The 24,480-nt window shown below is 41.1% G+C and overlaps 2 protein-coding genes across 3 annotated transcripts; both read left to right on the top strand.

Moving 5' to 3' along the window:
- Positions 1-323: 323 nt before the first annotated feature.
- rtn2a (reticulon 2a) lies at positions 324-14,717 on the top strand. Of its 2 annotated transcripts, none has more exons than XM_087850989.1 (10): positions 324-456; positions 1,361-1,414; positions 1,892-2,485; positions 3,543-3,731; positions 8,839-9,046; positions 9,515-9,653; positions 11,213-11,282; positions 11,375-11,421; positions 11,513-11,571; positions 13,200-14,717. In XM_087850989.1, the coding sequence occupies exons 1-10, from the start codon at positions 426-428 to the stop codon at positions 13,273-13,275; spliced, it is 1,467 nt and encodes a 488-aa protein (XP_087707115.1). In that variant the 5' UTR covers positions 324-425; the 3' UTR covers positions 13,276-14,717. The 2 variants fall into 2 exon arrangements, with proteins under 2 accessions (XP_087707115.1, XP_006795455.2); XM_006795392.3 differs by having other exon boundaries at positions 3,540-3,731.
- A 1,266-nt stretch (positions 14,718-15,983) lies between these two features.
- Positions 15,984-22,096, top strand: rhoub (ras homolog family member Ub). Its single transcript, XM_006795394.3, has 3 exons — positions 15,984-16,426; positions 18,381-18,439; positions 20,001-22,096. Exons 1-3 carry the CDS (start codon positions 16,228-16,230, stop codon positions 20,454-20,456), a joined length of 714 nt encoding a protein of 237 aa, XP_006795457.1. The 5' UTR covers positions 15,984-16,227; the 3' UTR covers positions 20,457-22,096.
- Positions 22,097-24,480: the final 2,384 nt, after the last annotated feature.

Below are 24,480 nucleotides of genomic sequence, written 5' to 3'. Positions count from 1 at the left end.
CTCTGACAACCTGATTCGATCAGATCCTGAGATGGGATCACATGATGACAGAGAGAGTGAGAGGGGCTAGATGGGTGTAGAGTAGCTGTGAATGGGAGATGACAACAAGCTGAGGCAGACAGACACTCGTGCCTTCCCCCCCTTTGCTGTTGCGTACACTACTACTACAGCTGCAGCCTTAGCGATGGAAGAGGAGATGTAGAGGGGAGGATGGTGGAGTGAGGCAGGGCGGGGCTGTTGAGTGTCTGAGCGAGAGGCAGGAGAGGGAGGAAGCCTCTCAGTAGATGACTGAGACACAGAGGGAGGAGGAGGAGAGAGAGAGAGAGAGAGTCCACAGGACGTGAGTGCCGGCAGCAGAGGAGGAGGAGGAGGGGGGAGCTTCCAGACTGGATGACTGGATGGGCCCAGCAATGCCTTGATGGAGCATGGGCCAGGTTTTAGGATTCTCCCACTGCCGTGAGTCTGCTTTGGTCCTTCAGTTTGTGTTTCAGTGTTGGGGGCGTCTGCATTTGCTTATCTCACCTTTCCATCATCTCTTATATTCCAGCTCAGTATCTTTTCCTGCTAACTGCTATGAGCATCGTATGTGTTAGCTCTCCCCCTCCCTCCTCTCCTGCATGCTCTCTGTTCCTCTCTACTGCTCATACCTTTCATAAACACATGGCTTAATGGAGCGGATGCAGTGCAGAAGGAGATTGTTTGGTTGTTGTTATCTAGCGCTGCATAGCAGATGTTTATTTGGTTGTGTTTGAGAGGGCTTTTCAGCCAGGCATGTTAGGCATGCAAGTTATTTCAAGCTGCCACAAGCTTCTGTTGTGCTTTCATATCTGCCTTTTATTTCAGCTTTCTGACAGAATATGGGCACGATCCTCTCTACATTTAAATTAAAGTGGCTGCTTATTTGCATGTGCAGACGAGAGTATGCTGCTTCGTTCCACTCCCTGGTTTATTTATTAGCTAAAGTCATGCTGGCTGCCTAATGTAGTGAAGGCCTTTACTGCTGCCTGCACAACTCTGCAAGGAAATGAATCAATATGCAACAAAATGGTTGATATGCACACAGTTTTATGCTTTGTTGTTTTACATAGAGGTTGAAATTGCTGAGTAGGGTACCTCCCAGTCTTTTTCAATGTGTACAGTGACAGTTCACTTATAACCCTTAAAACAGTGACTCATAGCGAGTTACTGCAATGCTTATTTTGTGCTTTTTAATCATTGGAAGAAACACCTACGTTCAGTGTTTGCCAGGCTGTGAGCTCAGTGTGAGATGGTGGAAAGAATGGATTTACAGCAGCTTGCCTTAAACATTCCTGTTTTACCTGTGGGTTCATGCAAAAGTTTCACTGTTTTGTCCTTTCAGAGGAATATGGCTCCGTGGCATCCACTCCAGACTCAACTCCTCCCTGCACTGATGGTAAGAAGCAGACACTTAACATCCTCAGAGATATTCGGTGGCAGAATGTCTACTCATTGATGCGCCGTCGTCATTGATGCAAGTTCACCTAAATGCACCTGTCATGCAACTTCTCTAACGCTAGCATTGAAGATCCACAGGTTAGACTAAAGGAACGCTGATTTGTTCCTTTTCTGTAAGGAGAGCTGTTTTTGCACTTATCAAAGAAGGCTTCATCTTTCGACTCCGAACTCTTTCTTCTCCCTGACATCAAATAGGATGCCTTGGAGCTTTCATCTGACGTTTCCATTTAATAAAACTAAAATCTCTCTCCTTGCATAACACTGCAATAACACTAGTAGCCCCAGTGTCTTTAGATTATTTGTAAACTGGTTGTTTTCCCAGCTTGTATCCTGTTTCTTTGTCTCTCTCTGTTTTGTTACTGTGCATCAGTCTGTACGTTGAGCTCACATCCATCTTGTTTTTCTGTTCGTTCAGGTGGAAATGAGGAGTCAGAGATGTATGAGCTGCACACGGCCAGGGAGTGGTCCGACGATGATGAGGGGGCCGATGGAGATCCAGATGATGATGATGATGAGGGACTGGCTTCATCCCCGTCTATTTGGGGCACACCGCGTCAGAACTCCTTCGAGCAGACTTTCTCCTACATCGCTATTGCCGAGGCTGAAGCAGTGGGCGCCTCTAGACTCCTCCGCGATCGACGCAGGGCTGGTTCTCGAGGCAGTCGCACTCCTCTGATGCGCACGGACACCCTGGAAACACTGTTGGACTCCCCTGATGCAGACTGGGATCCTCAACTGTTCCTCGGTAGAGAGGAAGAAGAGGAAACGTCAGAAAGCAGAGAGCATGAGAGAGTTGAGACGAGGACAGAAAGTGCTGGAGAAAGATGGGAAAGGGAGCAACAAAGACAAACTGAAACTATTACAATTCAGCCCTCTCCCCAAAACCTGGACCCAGAACCTCAAGAGAGAGATGAAGGAGTTCAAAGAGAGGAGAGTGTTGACGAGAGTGTGGAGAATTCCCCTTCCATCCCGTCATCCCTGCAACAGAGCCCCTCACAGATACTTCAGAGTGAGAAATATGTGATGAGGTTGCTTCATTCTGTGTTGTGTGAAACTCTAAAATATGTAGTGTCTGAGAGTCTCAGGATGCCCCAGTACAGAGATGACTAGCTTGGTTGACTGAGCAGTAGGTTTTCAACCAAAAAAATGTAATGAGCTCTTTGCACAACTGGCTTGTAATTTTAAGCATACTGAGCGTTAGAGTAGATATTTTATAAGTGTAGCCTGTATCCAAAAATCACTATGAATTCTTATGATCAACTAAAGATTAGAATACAAAAAACTGGGTTTAGGACTGGGTTATTGATTCTGTCAGTCAGCATAATGATCTTGTCAAAGGTTTTTTGAAGTCCTCATGTGATCTACAAAAAGATTATGTAGTAGCTGTTTTACCTTCATTTTATATTATTTTTACACTGAATTTAAACATCTTGTAAAGGAGTCTTTCCAAATTTTATATTTATTGAGTATGAGAGACTTTTTTTTTACCACTGTTAGTTCTCAATTCCTCCTAACTGTCTCCAGCTGACACTTTAAAATCTTTATGTTCTGAGAGCTTAAGTGATGACCTTGCCTTGAGTCATGCTTCACGTTAGGTGGGTCTGAGGCAGAAGTGATGACAAATCAAAATGATTCGACAATTGTAGCATTGAAAGGCTGCACAAAGCCATAAAATATTTTGTAGACCCACTGGAAAGTGGGTTTTTATGAATACATTTCATTACATATAAATTTATTGTGCTTAAAAATTAAAAAGTGAGAAAAAATAGCATGTATAAATAGAAGAGCAGTGGAACCCCAGATGTAATTTTTATTTCTAAAGACTGTAAAATACCCAATTAACAACTCTAATCTAAACAACATTCAATAGTCTAATAGCCTCATATTAGACTATTGTCAGTGTCAGTGTAAAAGAGATTTTGTTTGTGGTGAATGTTATAAAGAAAAATAGTGGTCAAATCAAACAAATCAGCATTTTTGTGCAAAATATAGTTTGCTGCTGTTTAGTTAAGCACATTCAACGTGATGTCATTACCATAGTGACACATTCTTCCTTTTCCCAGCAGCTGAGCCAGTATCTCCTGTTGCCAGGGAAACCATTTCAGTCAAGCTTCTCACAACTGTGCGACCGGGAGACCCAGCATCATCTGCGCCGCCTGCCATTGGCCTAAACACTCAGGAACAACTGGTCAGAGATCACTGGTTTTCAGCACTTAACCTAACAGAGGACTGGGCAGCATGCACACACATAGCAGGTAGGGGAATAAAAAACGTCTGTCTTCTCCTGACCTCTGCCTCTTCTCTCGTTCAGCAAGATTCTTTCACTGAGCTCAATCAATAATTTAAAGAAGGAGAATATCAGATTTCACTTTCTGCATGGACCTTCAGGAGCAGGCAGACAAAGATAACTGACCCTGTCCCCACCCCCGTGGAAGTGCTGGCTGTTCATTGTGTCTCCGTAATAACCCTCTTTTGAGATTTAAGGAGTGATTGGCTCATTGTGAGCAAACCATAGCTGGCACTGGTTGACTTTTCAGATTCATGCTGTTGTCAGCAACACAACAGAAAGAAAGATGCACATAGTATATGGGAGGAGTTTCTATGTATGCAGATTTGTGGCAGTTTGCTAGCACTGTAGTAGTGAATTGACCCTTGAAGTGGATCCTCCATCAGAGTGGAGCTCGGTCTTATTTTAGACGACTGTTTGAGCGTTAATAAATGTGCGGGCAGGCTGATGACAGAGATTAGGGTCCCCTGAATAAGTACTGCAAATATATCTATTGGAATATCATGTTTCTTTTGGTTTTATGACTGCTTTTAGTAGCATTGTATCAAATTTCAAATATTGAAACTGGCAATGATAAATGACTGGGTTCTCTCGAACGTTTCTAAATCATTCAGCTACTTTTAGTCAGTCATTTTAGGCCTTGTACTGCTAGTTGTTTTTAGACATTTGATAGCTTAAGCATTTTATCTTGTTTGTTTTGTCACATTAAATCATAAGCAGAATTTATAACTCTAGAAAAGGTGAAAAAGAATGCAGCTTTTCAGTTGCTCTCCTGTTTGTTTGTCAGCAGTGGAAACAGAAAGATGGGACCTGGTGACATAACAGAAAAAAGACACCCATTCTCCTGTTTCATGCGATTTAAAATATGAACACAGCTCTATAAAACAAATTCCCAGTTTAAAGGAATGGATTCATTCATCTGACTTTAGAGTCAGAAGATCTAGTGTAATGGTTGCGAATCATCTCTTTATGGGTGAAGCTCTTGTATTTTCTAAGAGTGCTGGGCGGTGCTGCACATGAGATTATTTTGGGCTGTCAGGCCTTTGCACTGCTGAGCGAGCAGTGGGTGGCCAAAAACAGCTCACAGGGGTGAGGGGTACACACAGAGAGAGGGGCAGAGGGTGCGAGGGGAAACGCTGGAGCAGCAACCAAAATGGCCAGTAAAGGTGAGATGCTCTGGATGTGGAAATAGAATTTTCTACACCTTTATAGGTGAGCTGTAGGTCTAAGCTTAGTGTGATGAGCTGAGGGACAACTCCCGCAAAGAGCTGTGTTTCATTTCAGTTAAATTGATGGCAGAGAAAGCTGCAGATTCAAGTGGTGGACTGTTTAGCTTTCTGACTGGCTTAGAGAAGGCTGGTCTGTCAGAGTCCTGAAGGTTTAAACTGAGTGGATTTCCTGCTGCTCGCTGGGGACGGGTGTTTCCATCAGCTGCAGGTGTGTTTGGAACTAAACTAATCAGTTGTTCAAATATAGCCACATTTATCAGTACCCTGGATTTAAATGAGCACCGGCCATTCAAATGACTATAAACTTTCAGTCATGGGTTGTAATATATTTGCCAGCTGGGTTCTCTTACTCTTTGATGTTTCCTCTTTAGACTGAAGAGCTGGCACAGATGGAGATACTTCATTCTAAAGTAGTACGAGGTTTGTGGTGACATGATTGAGCTGACATGACCAGGCACAAGTGAAATGGATTTGGGGGGCTGAAATGAAATTATGTCAAGCCAAGGTGGCATAAAGGACGAGTCGGCCCTATTACTTTTGTTTGACTGGTTAATTGATAATTGATTGACTGTTTGTTTGATTAATTATAATCAAGAATACAGTAACATCCTGTATATTGTAGTTAAAGCACTGCAGTTCAGCTAATGTGAATTGCACCATGTTTTAGCTTAGTACTTGATATGTTGTGAACTGTGGATGTGCCTGGGTAATAAATAAAAAAGACCAAAGCCCTTTTGTACCTTTTTTTGTATATCTTTATTTGTACTTTTAATGTGGTCATTTTAACCCGGGTGTTTATGGGGTTTACTCACTTTTGGAGCCAGGCTCAGTTGTCCATAAGGTGCTGCAGTTCTTCATCTTAGTGAACTATAGTGGACTGAAGAATTAAGCTACCTTGTAACCAGTGAAATACTTCCTGTCATGTGGAGATTAAATATTTAATGCATGGGTGGGCAATTCATTTTGCAAAGCGGCCAATGGGACTCTTGTGGAGAGCCATACCAACAACTCTGAACTCAATTCTGGTTAACATGATTTTTATCTATTTATAAGCTTATTGTTGTAGCCCTTCACAACAGTCCCAGTTTCGCATGTGGCCCTTTGGAAAATTTAATCCATTAGTTAATGTCTTAAGTAAAGTGACTGAAAGTGGAGCCCAACTGATATAGGATTCTAAGACCGATACTGTTACCGATAGTTGATTTAAAAATTCGAGATTCCGATATATGTGCAAATTTTTTCTTTCTCTCTTTATGTATAGTTATCTATTTATTCGTTTACTCTCTGACTGTTGTGTTTGTGGCATGTGTTGCCAACAGGGAACACATGTCACAGAGTACCCTCTGCTGGACAAACTATGCAATGTCAACACTCATAACATGGTTGAAGGGTGTTTCTCCAATTTCCTGTTTGCTTTTGAAGTTTTGATTTATCAGCCCTCATACATGCCAATGCAAATCGATCAACAAATAGCTAATATTATTTGTCTGATAAATTGTTCACGTTCTGTTTGGAAGGAAATTGCTACAAGTACAAGGTATGTGAAGATGAGCCAAATACAATGTGTCTTCCATGGCCAGTTTTGATGTCATACTGCTGTTTATGTGTTATTACACTAAACACGTATCCTGCTGTGTCTCCATGTGAGTGTCACTGTCCCGGAATGGCAGCAGCACAAACAAACACAATGAACAGGTGTGTTCCAGGGGCATCATGGGTATTAATTGTGTGCAGTGATGTTTATAAATAACCCACCTGCTGTCAGTACACTCCATTGAAAGAGGCTTCCCTTTATTCTAATGCTGAGGCTTAGCATTTCGCTGAACGACGAGTACAAAGTACCAGGCCTCTCTCTGACAATAATTACACAGCACAGGGACACTGCATTTACAGTGAGCTGTGTGATGGAATTTTAATTACTGTTAATTGCTTAATCATTTTCTGTAACATTAAAATTGTTAAGAGAAAAAAGATACATCAAAGTTGTTCACTGTAGTACTGCATGACTCTGCAGACGCCTCAGTCTCCAGGGCAGCTGTTGCTGGGTGACAGAGAGGGAAACTAACAGGGTGTGGAGAAGGGGCTGCTGATGTCCTGACGACTGACAGCAGGTGCTGTGAAAGGCTGCATTTAAATTCCCCTCAACTGCTTGTTTCCCTCTTTCATCTGAGGGCTAAATTTAACTGGACCTAGACCCTGATGTGTCCTCGGAGCCTGTGTGCTTTCATGCCTGAGGCTTAAAATCCCTCCTTGCCTCATGTCTTCAACCTCTCTGGCCACCCTTTCCATCTCTTTTCCTATGCTCCAGGTGCTCTTTCAATGGTGCTTCTTCAAAAATAAAAAAGGTATTATTCAGCCGAATGTTGAGGAGTTTAAATGATACAGCAGCTTTGTCAAAATCGAATATATTGTCAACAGTTGCCTGGACTTTTCAGCCACTGTTTTTGGTTTGGTTTTTTTACTTCCTATTCTCTTGGCTCTAGATTTTTTTTAACCTTTCTTTTCTTCAGTTGTTGTCAGAGGTGTACGTACACTCATCGTGGGCATAAATGTCAGTAATTTGGTGCTTTTGCTGAGTTTATTAAACTGTTCTTTTTTCGGGGTGGCGTGATTGTACGGGTAAATATTTAAAAACTTTTCAAAGCTTTAATTAGGGGCAAATGTTTGATGTTAATTGGGATTTTCTCCAATCCAAACTGGGTCAAAAATAAACTCACATGCCCAGTAATATTTAGTTTCATGTACCTCAGCAAGTTGCAGCTTGTTTTTGTTACATATCAATAAACCTCTGACATAATTCTGGCTAGATATTTGACTGCTATTCCATGCAGAATTGGTAGAGTGAGATTAGGTTAGAAGTCAGGGGTTTGGGAAGTCCATTCTAGAAGTTTAATGTTAGCCTGCTTCATCCAATCCAAACCCAGTTTGTGTTTGGGATCATTGTCCTGTTGGAACACACAATTGTATCCAAGTTTTAACAATCTAGCTGTTTTGCAGTGAAGTTGAAGAATTTAGAGGTAGTCATGCTTCATTATTTTATCCATTTCCTGCAGTGTACCAATACCACTGGTAACAAACAGCCACCGATCATGATGTTACTACCACCATGCTTGATAGTTGGCACTGTGTTAGGTTTATTGTTTGAAAGCCTCACCTTTACTTTTCCAAACATACCTCTTGTGATTGTGGCGAAACAGGTCAATCTTCATCTTGCCTAGCCATAAAATGTTCACTAAAGGGCATTTGGTTCTTCCATGTGGTCAGCTACAAATTTCAGTTGAGCTTAAAGGTATCAATTTTGAAGCAAGGGCTTCTGACTTGGTCAGCACCCTCAGTCAAGGGCAATATAAAACTGGCTTTGCTGTGCACAGTGATGTTGGTGTCCAGTTCATTGCAGGCTTGACCTTCGGTGCTTAATGGACTGTTTCTGAATATATAACCAATTTCTCTTCCTCTAAGGGTGACAGTTCGTATCTCCTTTTGAACCTTGGCAAAATGGTGACACATCTGAATAACTTGTACTTGGAATCTGCCCTCGTTTAAAATTGGCTCAGCGAGACCTTCCAAACTTATTTAAACCTACATTTCTCCTTTTCCTTGAACTTGGTCATTTTAATGTGTGCTTTAAATAAATCCTTTAGATGCTGGCAAAGCATTATTTAATAAAAGATTTAAGTGAATGTATGCATGTTTGACCCCTCTACAACTCTGTGCTGTACAATCATTCCACCCTGGAAATAGAACATCACAAAAAAAATATTGTAAAAGTCTCAAATTTCCATAATATTTGTGCTTATGACAAAGCATTTACATTTCTGACCACACGGTATCTGCTTTGCCTTTTAGTGATGGACTTGATCTACTGGAAGGACACGGAGCGGAGTGGCATGGTGCTCACAGGGTTAGTGGTGGGATTGCTGTCACTGTTCCAGCTCAGCATCATCACTGTGGTCTCCACAGTCTCCCTGGCTATCATGTGCTTCACCATCTCAGTACGGATCTACTACCAACTCCTCTACATCCTCAGCTGGGGTGATGGAGAGCATCCGTTCAAGTAAGATGCTGTGCTTTTATTTAATGAAGGGGACTTGACCTTTGTTATTTTAGTTTTTATACAAATTAATATACAATGTGCTCAAGACCAGGGGGTTAAGATAACAACTTTCACTCAGGAAGCCTTTATTTTCTGTTTGTTAACTCTAATATTACTTGAAATATTGTCAGTTTTGTTGAATTTTCCTTACAGGATAGTCATCTTGTTGCAATGCCTCTTTATAAAATGATAGCTGTGTAAAATGGATTTTAAATAGCTGCTGATGACCTGGGAAATTTCAGCGATTGGGTAATTTAATGGCTTTGAAAGTTACGACAAGTATATGTGCTTGAAGTATTGTGTGGAATCTGTGTTTTTAAGGAGGAATGACTCAGAAAAGACTCGAAAATAAATGCAGTGCAAAAAAATGTGAGACTAAATCTGACATTTCAGCATCTAGCTTCTGCTTTTGTCGTCCTGTCCTATCAGGTCTTATTTGGACTTGGACATCAGCTTCAGTGGAGAGCAGGCTGACCTCTATATGCAGAAACTCATTGTGATGACTCTGTCAGCTGTTGACACTCTGAAGAGACTCTTTTTTGTTGGCAACCTTTTTGAATCCCTCAAGGTAAGTTAAGCTTTTTAGTCAAGTTACTTTTTTTTAAAATTATGTGTTTGTATGTGTATACCAGCTTCATATTTACTCTCCTAATCACCTGTCTTCAGTGATTTGTTTCGCTTTGTCCAGAACCTCTCCTCTCCATTTTTATCTTCATTTTATCATCATTAACCAAGATATCATTCCATCTCCGTAGTCCTTCATTTTGCTTCATCATCTGTCATCTTCCTCCCTGCCTCATCCCTCTATCACTGGAGGTTAGGTCATTGCCATGCCAACTGTTACTCTCATTCTCCCGGCTCAAAGCTGAAGCCTCTCCTCCTAAATAAGTTAATAGCACTGCTGGCAGCTGTCAGTCCCTGTGACATATTTTTGGTAATTGTTTGGAAGGCTAAGTGTCCCTTTGGATAAAGAACCCTTTCAGATCAAACTGAAATGCCTCACTCTTCTCATCCAACCCTTGGCTATGCCTCTCCTGCTAGCAAGGCCAAACCTTTGCTTGCAGGAGAGATCATATTCATCAAGTCAAGAGCGGAAAATCTGCCAGCATCACATAATTAATGATTTATATAGTTTACTGTGACGGAAAATGCTTTGTTGGAGTTTGTTAGATAAAACTTGATTGACTTCAGGTTTATGTCCTTTCTCTGAAAGCTAATGCATAAAGTGCCAGTTCTTAATCAGCCTTTTGACACAGTCATCATTAGGCTCAAGTCATTTCAAATGTAGGTGTGTTCTTGAGTAATGCAAGTGAGACAAGTCTAAGAAAAGTTTGAGGGACCCTCTGAAGGGTCAAAACAGTCAATCAAATATGAACAAAAAAATGTGTGATGGCTACTTACCTTTGATTAAATTTAGGGTAATTTCCACTTATTTCATAGAGAGTAGTATTAGACTGGGATAGGAGCTATTGATGCAGCATTCACTATACACGTGTACCAGTCAGTTACAATATAGTTAGTAAACCTCACTGCCAGTATTGGAATAACATGCAGAATACTCTAGTTTTACCAGTATCAGTAAAACATCTACATAGATTTGAAATTGTAGCTGTTAACAGCAGACAGAAATAACTCCTTTGCGATAAATGGTGAGTCAGCGTAAACTGACTGAGCCCCTTAATCCCGGGACCCCCTGTTCTCAACCCTGACCTTGCTGGAATGTGGCATGACACACAGGGATAGGAACTCAGAGACACCCGGGATAAGCTGGAGTCTCCTTCCATCTGACACAGGGTGTCCCATGTCAGTATCATATGTACAGTGACAGAACTGAAAAATGAGGGGAAAGAGTTGTATCATATTGGGACGTGGGGGTTATATTTAAAGCTTATTTTATCCGTCAAGGAGAAATGATGTCAGTCACAATAATTTAATGAATTCTGTATCCTATTTACATAATACAGTGGAGCAAAATCAACAGTGTGTTAGTGTGATGGACTGTTTTCTAGAAGAAGGAAATGAAAACCAAATGGAAGTTTGCAGGAGGGTTTCTTGATAACAGCTTAACTTTCTGGTGAAAGCTAAAGTCTGTGTAGCTGTTTCTTTATTTTATGTTTATTCTTTTAGTTCCTGTTTCTGATGTACCTTGTGACATACCTGGGAGACCTGTGCAATGGCCTTACTTTGCTCATCATCAGTAAGAAACGCATATCATCACCGGACATATGAAAGCTATTGATACACTCTTTGTTTATCACTTTGGCAACTCTACTTTTTTTTCTCTTCTAGGTGTGATCGCTGTCTTTTCTCTGCCCCTTTTTTATATACGACGTCAGGTAGCAACTTTTTTTTCTATTTGTACACTCACTGATATTTAATGTCCACCATATCCTTTAACATTTGTACCCTTTTTCTGTTATATTCCAGGAGCAGGTTGATGGCGTTATTGCAAAAATCCAGGCCCACATTGACAACGTCAAGGACATGTGAGTATGACGCCATCCTGTGGCAGAAAGGTGCCATCACCAACACAGTGGAGCTCATGATCTCAGATACTTCTTTTTGCTTTAAGTATGCACTAGAGCTGACTGCACAAAGTATCATTCACACTGTTTAACACAGTATATAGTCAATAGCACTATGCAGTCTATAAGAAAAATAAACAAATATGCCAAATCTATTCATTGCTGCAGTACTCAGATATGTTTTTAACACTATAAGGTTATAATTACATTTTGAACATGTCGAAAAAAACTGAATCTTTAGGCACTTTGTTTCTTGCAACCTGTTGTAGAAACACAGACATAAACGAGTATTTTTGCACAAAAAGGTGATTCTCAAAGTGCTGTTAGCTGAAATGCCAGATATACCAAATATGATACAAAGTCAAATTAATAAAAGCAAATAAACATTACATTAAGTTTTGTTTTTAATTTAAAAATATATATATTTATACATTTCTGGCGAGTATGTCATGATTCAGCTTTAAATGGTAAATAAATAGGATATGACTAATAGAATAAAAAAATAAATCCAGCAAAGACCTGAAACAGGACCTGAAAAATGCATCCATCGACTGTACATCAGAAATGGTTTTAGGGGAAGGGTGGCTGTCATTCTTCAGGAAGGGAAACAGGGAGAAAAAGCTGAGGTGTACCAGATTACACAAGACCTGGACTGAAAATCAATGACAAATCCCACTTTACATTTTTTGAGAAGGGAGGCTCAAGATTTTGCACAGTACTGCAATTAATAAAGCAAACACATTGTACTTTACATCACAGCATTTTGTTTCAGCTGGTCAGCAGACTGAGACTAAACATGATGCTGAATGATTTGTGTTAAAAAAGCAACAGATTTTTAACTGTTAATCAAATGATTCTCATCAGAAGAATGATCCACCATGGCTGTGGATTATTAATAGCGTGATAATGCTATTAATAATAATGGTAACTAATATGTTATAGTGTATTTGCTCATTATCTGCTAATTATTGGCCGAATGTTGAAGTATAGAGTGTTAGTTTGGAGATCCATTGTTAGAGTTGCATGACTTTTTAGCTCTTTTTAGCTCACAGTGGGATCTCAGAATTTTTAACGTTCACAGCCTGGTTCCATCGACTTTTTCTTCTTAGTCAAAGAACCAGATGTGTCCTTGACCTTTTTTCCTGTCTTTTTTCCAAACGAGAAAATAAGTAGGATTAACAAACCTGGTTGATCGAAACTGGAACCACTTACAAACAAAATAGTTCATCCATTTCCCAGTCATGCCTTCCAAGCCCACGATAATATGCTGATATAGTTAATGGCAGTAACAGTATCACACACACAATCACAAGAAGAAATACCAGGTAATCCATATGAAAATGGCTTCAAGCCACTAAAACGAACCAGGGGATGGATCTAACTGAAGCAATTTAAAAGGTTATACTATAAGGCTAGTAGGACGAGCTAAGGGGACTTACTATGTTGGAATGTGTTCCTTAAACATAGGATTTATCAGTGAGGTATACCTGTCTAGTTTCTGGCAGCACATTAACACACACTTAACAAAAAATAATGGTGGTGGATGATGCTAATTTTCACTTATTATCACTTATGTGTCTCCCCTGTAGTCTTCAAAGACTTGTCCAGGGTGGTGGCCCTCCTCCTGATCCAACTCCTGGTGGTGCCAAACCCAAAACCCAGTAATCACTCATGGACAGCGACTTAAAGAGAAGCTACATGAGTTACAGACTGTCACTCAGATGTCTTACATGGCAGTCTGTGCTCAGAGCTCCACAGAACAGAGCTCCAGAAACGGGGAAGGGAACGAAAGGGAGGTTATTTAAATGAATGATGATGAGGACTACGCATGGTACTTCACACTAACTGTATCCAAGTTATAGGGGTTAGAGGATGGGGCTGAGATGATTCTGTTTCATGGTGTATGAATCCTGGATAGGACTCTTGCTGCTGGTTTCGAAGAAGAAGAGATTCTGCAGCGCAGGTGATTGCGCATGACCATCTTTGGAAATATTGTTTTTGACATGTAAAAAAATAATTCAAAAAGTGTCTTAAATTGAGCTGTAGTCCAAAATGAGGTACAAGACCATAAAAGGGAAGTTCCCACACTGACAGCTACACGCCTGAGTAAAGGGAATTGAGTCGTTGAGGGGATTTGTGCGAGGAGCACTAAAACAGGGGTCAACACAGATCACGGCAGCATAAAACTGGCAATTAAAGATGCGTGTGAAATCACATGTACATTTCTCCATGCATATTCATTCACATGACTGTTTATCTGTGTGTATGCAGGTGTGTATGGACGTTTCTGTGTTTGTGTGTGCATGTATGCGAGTACCTGACATAGAGCTTGCTCAAACAAAACTGTTACCCAGCAATTAAAGTCGCATTTCTTAATTTTCCAAAATTTTGTGTTTCTTTTCACCCTCGCAGGCATCCATTTCTATCACCCTTTTTATGTTTTGTGTGTTTTTTGTTTTTTTTTCTTCATTTCTTCATTGCTTACACTAAAAGATTTATGGATGTAGTGAAGGAGGACATACAGGGAGTCGGTGTGATAGAGGAGGATGTTAGGGAAAGGGTGAGATGGAGGCAGAAGATCCGCTGTGGTGACTCCTAAAGGGAGCAGCTGAAAGGCACTGCTTTCCCTCCTTTGATATAAACAGAAAGATAACTGAGCTCCTCAGTGACTTTAGTAATTTGCAATATTGTAAATTTTACGAGAGGAAGTTTTTCACTGGCAGAGTACGAGAGGTGTCAGTGTTGCTAAGGAGTTTCATGATTGCGTATATGGGCAATAGACAAAGTGCTAAGATTTCCCATGTTCTCTGTGCTCTTGAAGTGTTTTATCTCCCGTTGTAGAGGAAGCTTGTGAAGGAACGTGAAAGTGAAATACAGCAGGTGCCTTTTTAACCACAGGTTACAGTGCATGATCTGATTCACAGTACTTATAACTTGTTTCCTCCAACAATGCACCACTTCTCGTATCAGCCTAACCATTTGTTTCCCAATAATGGAGTTTTGTATATGTACAAAACTTACCGGGTTCCTATATCTGTACAGGGCAAGGTATCTTATATGGAACTGTAAGTAGATCTGTTTTAGGAATAATAAAATTATTCAGGATACTCCACAGTTGAAGTCCATATTTCCCTTTAGTGTCTGCTTTTAAAGCTCACACAAAGACTGTTATGCCTTATAGATGTGAATTTACATCCTACAGAGAAAGCATTGCTACAGTCATAGATATAACCCGTTAAAAACCAAAACCTAATGGCCAGTTAGTGTCAGAAATCATGTGCTGCTTGGTCATAGAACTACAGTAGTAGCATAGACACACCCATCTGTCCTTTCTTTAAAAAGATAAAAATGATGACAGCAATATGTAACCACACAGCTTAACGTGTATAAATCTGTTTTGTCATGATTCCTGTGTACATATTTAGCAAAGCTGCTACTAATCCAGCCAAACTTCATTTTCATAGAGTTGTCATACCAGGCGTAGATTACCAGACATTTTTGTTTTCTATTTGCCTTGAAAATATTAATCTAAACAGAAAACTGACTTTTAATTCCTTTTCATTTAATTTCCAAACAATTGATCACTCGTGACCTGCATTATCTTAGTGCACTTTTCTTTGTATTCCTGAAAATAACTAGTTTTATCGCTGGAAAAATAAACTCTTGAGAGATCAATTCAACATATACTGTGGCTTTTTTAAACAGACAAGAGTATTAACGCTACCTGTTTTCGGGTATGTCAGTTTCTCGCTGCAGCCACAAGGAGGCGGCAAAAGGCAAAACATTTGGTTCAGTTTTCGAGGTTTCCAGTGTCTTTGACAAATTAGTATAAGAAAGCGGATCACATTAGATATTGGACAGTTTAAAACTGGCCGATCACGTGGAGAATACAATAAAATTTCCATTTGTTGATTGATTGAGTAATCTTGTAGATTCTGGCTGTTCCTTCTTGGAAAAGCATACTAGTACAAGGTAAAGTAAGTCAGGAGGCTGAAGTCTGCGTATAAAATTTCAGCACTTTTTATATCCATGTTCAAAAAGGGCATCAAGGTTTCCTCCTAACTAGTGAGGACACGTCTGGACATGCCTGCAAGAGGTCAAACATTAAGCCCATAGCAACGCAGTGTGTAACAGGTTAAACGAGTAAACTACACAATAATATATTGAAAGGAAAGATTGATAATAATAATAAAAACACAGGATCGGCCTTCTTGTTTTCTAATTTTCCCCAAACAGTTTAATAAGGGTAATGTTCTTTTCTTCAAAGAACACTTGGATTCACACTCCCACGTTGCTGGGCGGAGCCAATGCGAAAAAGTAGGTGGGATTAGTCAAATTAATCCTAAAACACACACAAAAAACGCTTTGGATCCTCCCTCGCTTGGTAAAACTGCAGTGTTCAGCGGTGCAGTGCTGGACGATAACTTCCCGTACTGGATTTGACAGCGCGCACAGGAGGAGAGGTTTTACGCACGAGCTCCGTTTGCGATCATAACCGTTTGGAGGGAAGAAAAACTGCAAAGGAGGAAAGAACCTGTTCTCATGGTGGGTGTTTCACCGGTCCATCGAGGAGATCGCGGTGCAGAGCTGGCTGACTGAAAGGCACCTCCACTCAGAATGGATTACGGTAGGACCATGGCCCCTCCAGTGCCTCCTCATAAACCCAAACCTACCCGGCCAGGACAGGCGCAGGAGCGGCTGCTGAAGTGCGTCCTGCTGGGCGATGGAGCGGTGGGAAAAACCAGTCTGGTGGTCAGCTACACCACGAATGGATACCCGACGAAATACGTCCCTACTGCATTTGATGACTTCACGGGTAAACAGACATATTATTTTATTCATTTTATTCCAGATTTTAGAAATGTTGCGAATGCACAGGCAGACCGTGTATGTGTGCCACCTGTCATAGCTGAACATGTCCAGTTTATTTAAACGAGGTGAATAAACTTAATAAAACTTATGACACTTTAAAAAACCCTCCTCTAGAAAAATCTGTTGGTTTCCATGTACCTGTCAGTATCACCCATTTTCCACAGGATACCTTTTCAACTCTTGCTTGTTTTAGAGATCAACACTGCCCCACCCCACCTATATTCCCCAATGTCCCTCTATTATTCAGATGTTAAGGACTGATAGATGTCTTTGTGTTTCCTGCTATCTTGTCCTCCATCAGCGGTAATTAATGTGGATGAACTATCCTCCCTGGTGTAGCTGGGTTTCCATTTGGCGCTGTTCCACTTTCCAAACTGTCTCACTAATCCCTGGAAGCTTTTGCGATGTAAGAGAAGAAAAACAAAAATCCTTTGAAGGTGGTGTTTGAACCCGAACAGTGTTGGAATAGAAAAAAAATACACGGTGACCTGTTGATCGCTTTTATTGACGTGTGATCACATCTGTTATTTAGACATACAATTTGAAATGCAGTTCTAGAGCAACATAGAAGCTGTTTTGCTTTTTCGTGCAGGATTATACCCTGATTTATATACAAAAGGATTTTGGTATTTTACCTTTTCAAAATCTAACATTTTTATTTAAAAAGAAAGCGACTGGCTGTGAATTAATCATTAATCATAGCTAATTCCCTGACATTACTCTTGATAAGCATTAAAAGGAACAATGTGGCCAACCCAAATCTCATAAAACACTCTTGTAGAGCACACACCACCCTTAGACAAGTGCTGGCTCAACTCTTCCATACAGAACAGAGGTTGGTTCACTGGTTCACGGGTTTTGGATTGCACAACTCTGCCTATTGTTGTCAGCCTTGACCCGCAAGGCCTCTCTTCTATACTGAAACGGGCACATCTGTTGCAGTAGCTCTGAGGCAGAGATTGTCTTTCTCCCTGGCCTGACAGAGAGTGATTGTGCAGTTGGGGCCCTTAATAGTGATGTCATTTTTCAGTGCCTGGAATCAGAGCGTTCCCTTGAAAGCTGATTTCTGAGCAGTTACACAATGCCACAGGTGGCAGAGACTTGGAGAAGCGGGAGGCTAGGAGACTGGACAAAAAGGAGTTTTGGATGAGAAAATCAAAGGAGTATCATATGTCAGGTATTAGGAAATGATTACCCAATGGCATCTCTCTTATGTTCCTTCTTCTGTGTCCTCCCGCGCTTCCCCCCCTTGCCTCTGTGAAAGCAGGGTGTTCTGACGGCTGTCCTCCTATATGAATAGTTCCAGCAAACCCTTTGATCAGGTGGTATGACCAACCACACGCTCCAGGCCTATTGTAAATGTTTCCATGTGCCTGCTGCTCTGCGTTGTGTTCAGTTTTCTGAATAGAATAAATGGCCCTGTAATGAAACTCACTGTGAGATGACTCACTCTCTTTTCCAATCTGGAAATGAGGCCAATTGGAAGAGAGTCACTAAATAAACAAAATCTGCTTTGTTTTTACCCCCATGCACACACACACAGACACACCATCAGACAACCTTTGACTGGCCTCTGCCAAAACACAGCACAGAACAAAGCCCACCGAGCGGTCTGAGCGACAGTAAAGTGTTACGGTCTGAACGGTAACTGGCAGAGTGGGTGGGCGAGACTGAGCAAGGCCATTTGCGAGCTGGAAGAGCAGAACAGGCGGCAGTGGGGAGTCTTTTTTGTTTTTTAAACTGTAAGGGTTTTGTTTATTGCTGAGAGTGTTGCGGTTAGTAGCTGTGTGTGTGTGCATTAGCTCGAGTGTCAGGTGGGGGTACATACACAGCCTTAAAACTCATACTGTCACCTGTGACTCACTTTGTTTTCTTTCTGTCTCTTTCTGTATCTGCAGCTGTGGTTCAGGTGGATGGGAGCCCAGTCAGACTACAGTTGTGTGACACTGCGGGACAGGTGAGTTTGCACACAAACACATTGCATTACCACTCGCACGCTACGCAGGTCATTGACATACAGTGCCTGCATGCTTCTCGGCCTTTGCTCTACATAACCCTCACATGTTGGTTGATTAGTCGCCGTTGCTTGGTTGCAGTGTCATATGCAGAGTTATGCAGGAATAGTTTTTAATAGCACATATTAGGGTCCTTGCATGCTCCTAATGTTTAAAAAGACATTTAAAAAAAAATCTTGAGTGCATTTGCAGACTCATCCTCACTATATTTGAGGCACTGAAACGATGGAACAAATAATTGGTTAAAAATTATAATTAGTTGTGAATTGTTTTCTGTCAGTTACTAAGGTGAATGACACTGTGCTACACAGAGCTTGGCAGGTAAATTTATTGACTCATTATTATGTTGATAGGCCAATCTTGGAAAGAACGTGTTGTGAAACAGTGTTTCTGTTTCCCTGGGGCATTGGGTGGTTGTTTCATAACCCACTACAGTCAAACCCTGCCCTGGGAGCAGCATATTTGACATTCGCAGCCGCTGCGAGGGCACTGCCAGTTCTGCATAGAATCAAAGACAGTTTGGCTATAAAGTGGAATGAGGCATTTGAGTAAACCCCTAATACGTGTAAAACCTCACAGCATGTTCTGAGCTGTTCACGGCCTTAAATCTGCACACACATACACGCAGACGCATCCGCACGCAGACAAGCTGGGGCAAATTCAACTAGATAAAAGTCTACAAACACTTACTGTAGTGATGCAATTCTATACGAGGGTGGGGGGAGAGCTTGAACCAGAGACTGGTCGGGTGTGCCAAAAACGTTGAGATGAGAGGGGAGAGAGCGAGGAGAGATGGAAAGACACAGAAGGTCTGGAAAAAGATGATAGCAGACACTTCCAGGGCTGATAAACAACGTCGCTCCTCACTCAGAGATGTTGATACGTGTGTGTATATTCTGCAGATGGGCCTACGTCATCAGATAACAAAGCGCAGCCAGACCTTGTGTGTGTCAAACTCAAAAGGCGGCATGTGCCGGGCCTCAAATCCACATGTGGAAACTACTGATTTTTTTTTGCACATTTTAATTGTGTTTTAAAGGGCAGAGAGCGGGCTTGCGGCATTGTTTAGTCAAATAAGGATTAGGAGATATGTGTTGGAAAGGATGGAGTTAAACGGAAAAAAAGGAGAGGTCTGAGTCAAGTTACTGCCAACCTAAATCTGTGTACTCAAGGATGTGGGAGGCCCATGTAAGTTAAAGCTGTGTGGCTCCAAAGTGTCAATTTAAGAGATTTACTGCAAATGGTATAAATGTGTGGGCAGGATTTGTCTGTTCTGAATATTTGCGCAATATAAACACTATCGAGACGGTTTGTTATTCAACAGTTACTGGCACCACTCCCTTTCCTGTGATGTGATGTTACAGTACTTGAGTGTGTTCAAGTGCATCCGTGTGTGGTCAGAGTGAAGGGAGGTGGCTCAAATCAAAATAAAGACTCTGAACCAGACATATGTTAAAAAAATATATGTAAAATAAAATTTCTCTCTTTGTTCTTCTCCATCAGGACGAGTTCGACAAACTCCGCCACTTCTGCTACAGTCGGACAGACGCCCTGTTGCTCTGCTTCAGCGTGGTCAGCCCCGCTTCCTTTCAAAACGTCTGGGAGAAGTGGGTCCCCGAAATCCGCCGCCGCTGCCCCCTCACGCCCATCATCCTCGTAGGGACGCAGTGCGACCTGCGGGAGGACGTCAAAGTGCTAATCGAGTTGGCAAGAAGGAGGGAGAGGCCGGTGGCGGAGGAAGATGCCAGGGCGCTGGCGGAAAAAATCGGGGCTGTGACGTACGTTGAGTGCTCGGCACTGACACAAAAGAATCTGAAGGAGGTGTTTGATGTGGCCATCTCTGTGGGACTGCGACAGTCTGATAGGCGAGCGCGGCGGGAGAGGAAGGTCCGCAGCACAGCCGATAAGATGAAGATGCTCTCCAAGTCCTGGTGGAAGAAATATGTGTGCGTCCAGTAGGGGGGAAGGAGATAATATTTCTGTAACTGATGTAAAACTGGAACTGCTGACGTATTTGGGAGTGTTGAGTTGGATGTAAGGACTCCTTGTTACTTTCACATGGACGGCCTCAAACGACCTACTGTGACTTTAATTTGATGGAGCAACAGTTCAGCAGGGGCACCTGGCTAAGCTATATGGCTGTTTGGGGATTTGATGGTTTTACTTTGACCAGAAAAGACCCTATGTTGATGCCTAAGAGACAGTATAAGGTTGTAACCACTGTCTGCTCTTCAGAGCCAGTATGTAAAATGTGACTGTGACCATCATGGAACCAAAAATTATGGCACTAGGAAAGTGTTACGGCTCATGGACTGCATATCATACAGAACTTGTCCAAAGGAATTCCAGCTGACTTGGGGGTCGTTAAGGAGATGATATCGCATATTAAAAATATACTCTTTCTTTTTTATGATTTGGTTCATTTCTTTATCAAAGTATATTATTTCATTTGATCTACACTGTAACTCGGATTTCAAGGCTTGTGATAAAATTTTTTCCCGATTTTCTTTTCAATTTTGTTTTATTGAATTCAAAACGTGAACTGCTCCGCGTAAAAGTCCAAATTAAACATTGCAAGCCCTGCACTTTTTCCTAAATGAGAGGGATCTGTGAGTCAAATAGCTTCTAAAAATAGACTCTGTAGTTTATCAGATTTAACTCATCCTTTTAAAAATTTACAATCAAATGTATATGAGTATAATTTTTTTTAATGGAATGATGATGACATCTCCAGGATGTGTATGACCGTTTTGAATGGTGTGTGTTATGCTACAGGCTGTTGTAGTTTTGTCACAGCTGTTAATTGGCCATTAAGCTCCTTTACCAATAGATTGATTTGATGCAAAATATTAATGGCAAAGATCAAATACCGATCATCATCCAACCAACACAATCTGGAGAACACATCTCTGCTGCAGGTTTATGGAAGATTTAGCAATATCGGTTTTCACTTTGACTGATTCCGAAATGTTAAAGCCAGTTCGACTTCATAACATTTTGTTACTGTTACAATGTTGCAGCAATACATGGGTTATACCACTGTACCTTGGTCGTATTATCCACATTTCAAGCACATCACTTAAGTCTGGCCATGCAATGGTCTTTGGACCAGTGAAAGAGTGGAAATCCTTCTTCAAAAGTAGGATCCAAGCAGGTAAAGGCTCTTAGCTGCTCCGCTCATTGCTTTTGTTGTCTTTCGTTGTCAGTCAGTATAAAACCGAACTCTCTCCACTTTTGAGATTATGCAGTAAATGAGGTGAAATCGCCAAAGAGACTGATTCTGTGTTTGCTTCTTATTTTTCAGAAGCCTTTCATTCATCTGTCTATTTATCTGTTCTTTCTGGGCCAATAACTGATCAACAGCAATACACAGCAGATGTATGAGATCTCACACGCCATTATGTATGTTACATAGTGATCATTTGATGTTTGTAATGTCATCAGGATAAATCTGCTTGTACAGATACAGTATAAGTGACTCGGTCTTTGTCTGTGCTGTCCCAACTCTAAATGGGCTCCGTATGATTGTTTCAGTTTGTGTCATGAGAGAAGTTCTTTGGGTTTTATGAGTGGAACTAAATAAAATGTGAAATATTTAACCTGCTTTTGTCGTTGACTCTTCTGTGGAGCTGTGTTACGTGGTCACGTGGTAGAGGGCAGGGGAATGTTTCTGAGGTTAGTGGTTACTGCAGAGCATGAATAGACGTTTTTGTGGATCTCATAAGTCCTAAAAGAGAAATTTGATCCAAATGTAGAGGTTCACACACAGGGTTTTATTTGTTTACCACAATGAGGATCAGAACAACATACACAACTCTATGTGTGTGTCCTCTATCTTTTCAAAAGTAAAAAATCCCCTCTCTAGTCCCCTTTATAGCATTTTCACTATTGTTATCAGTCGGATCTCAATTAAGAATCATTACACCAGATGTAGTTGACTCAAATCACCTTATAGCACTGTAAAAGTAATATACAGTAAGTGATCATTAACCATGAGATAACCTGACAGAAAACAACAGTGAAGAACTGCTGCATGTTTTATCACCAGTCATTTATTCTGCAAGATAAGCAGTTCTCTCTAAAATGAACTAAAACTTCATTTTTGTTGGAAAACGCTTCAAAGGTTCAGAAACCTCAGAGGTTTTGTCGGGAACCAAGACTTTTAACTTTGCAGGATCAGATGATTATAATTGACTAAAATAGCCCTTTCCTGCCATATATAGCTGGGTGTCTACACCACACTACAACAGTGGCAGAGAAGGATGGTTAGGTAGGTATCTTGTACTTGTTTAGAAATGCTAATGATAGGGTAGGTGACTAAAAAGAGAGTCTGTGTCGTCTGGCAGGCTGCAGATGAGTATGCTGTCCGGCCTCAGAATGAGTGAAACTAAAGCAGGAGTTATGCCAAGTGGTCTAATTATGATAGTTAGCACGGCTCCACTTTCCACCAATATTTTTAGTATGAAACCCCATTGTTGTGTCTCAGCAAGGCAGCTGTCTTGCGAAACGTCCTGTGATTTAGCATCGTGGCTTGTGTGTTTGACTGTAATATCTACCTGCCTGCTGGAAGTACAGGTTATTGTCTGCGGCTGGAATCCTGAGAGGTCAATGATGAAGCTAACAGTCAGGAAACAGCATAGCAGTGGGCTCTACGCATCGCTCAAGTTTCACTGTGAGAATGTCCAAGCGCACGTCTTTCTGCTAATTTAGACTGCAATACGTATTTTACTGCATAAACCAGAAGAGCTCAGTATGAACATATGTGGGGGGATTTGTGTTACAAAATGTAAATAAAAAGATTACGTCAATGAGCCAAACCCATGAAGATTATGGAAGTCATGTGGAACTCACAAAATATTATCTTTCACTGATAATCTGTTCATGCAATGGAGCCCATTCATGGTCACTGGTTAAAGAAGTCAAACTAACATTCATTGCTCAATCAGATTTCTCCCATTATGGCAAATATTGGGTTCAGTCCAAAAAAGCTGCTCAGTTTCTCTTGCCAGCGCAAAAGTGCCTTTAATCTGTATTCTCTTTCATGCTCAGCAAGTCAAGATTCCTCTGGGAGCAAAGAGACATCTAGTTGTGCAAAAGTCAGATCAGTGACCTGAGTAAACTCTATGTGGTCTCAATTGCTAGTTTTAGGTCTTTTTAAGACAACTTTTTGTTAATTTTTTAAACGACTAAAAAGGAGGATAAAACAGAGTTTGCTTCACAATGGCTTAGCTTGTGATTGACAATTAACTGCCGTATATGAGCATGCAGTGTCCATCAGGTCTAATCCACCCCTCACCCTGTTTTCCATACAGACATGAGAAAGTCAAAAATGCCCCGGTCTTCACCGACCACCTCAAAGTGTCTAATTCTGTCTTTTCATGATCCCACGTTCACCTGAAAAAAGCTTTTGACAAAACTTTGGCACCAATTAAACTTCAGGACATACTTAATTTCATTTAGCAAATTAAGGAGACTGTGCAGTATTAGTCAGCGGGTGGCTGTAGCTCAGGAAGTAGAGCAGGTTTTTAGCAAGCTTTTAGTATATGGATAGAAGAAATAGGCCATAGGCCTTATATTCTTTGAATTCAGTAGATCTTAGTCCCATTGATACAGGTGTACAAAATCAGGCACAAACACTGGTGCAAGAGTCTGTTGCTATAAAGAACTCAATGAAAGTCTTTAATAGGATGCCAACATTGCAACTAGTGAGTTTGTGAAATTTCATAACAGTAATAATATCAAAGTAAAATAAAACCAAAGAAAACTGCCGCAAAGCTTCAAAGCATGGGTTTGGCATGGGTCCGTTTAAGAGGACGCAGAAGATTTATGACTTAACCTAGCATGCTATCATTCCCTTTACACTTAAGTATGATTAGTAGCAATGTATACTATTCAACTCTAACACAGTAAAGTAGAGAGTAGCTATTTCCTGCTTTCATGCTAAGCTAAGCTGTGCTAACTCAGCATCATGTTGGATAGACGA

Source organism: Neolamprologus brichardi, chromosome 14 (genome assembly GCF_056152115.1).
Source record: "Neolamprologus brichardi isolate AB-2024 chromosome 14, ASM5615211v1, whole genome shotgun sequence".
NCBI lineage: Eukaryota > Metazoa > Chordata > Actinopteri > Cichliformes > Cichlidae > Neolamprologus > Neolamprologus brichardi.
This window is presented reverse-complemented; position numbering and strand designations above follow the sequence as displayed.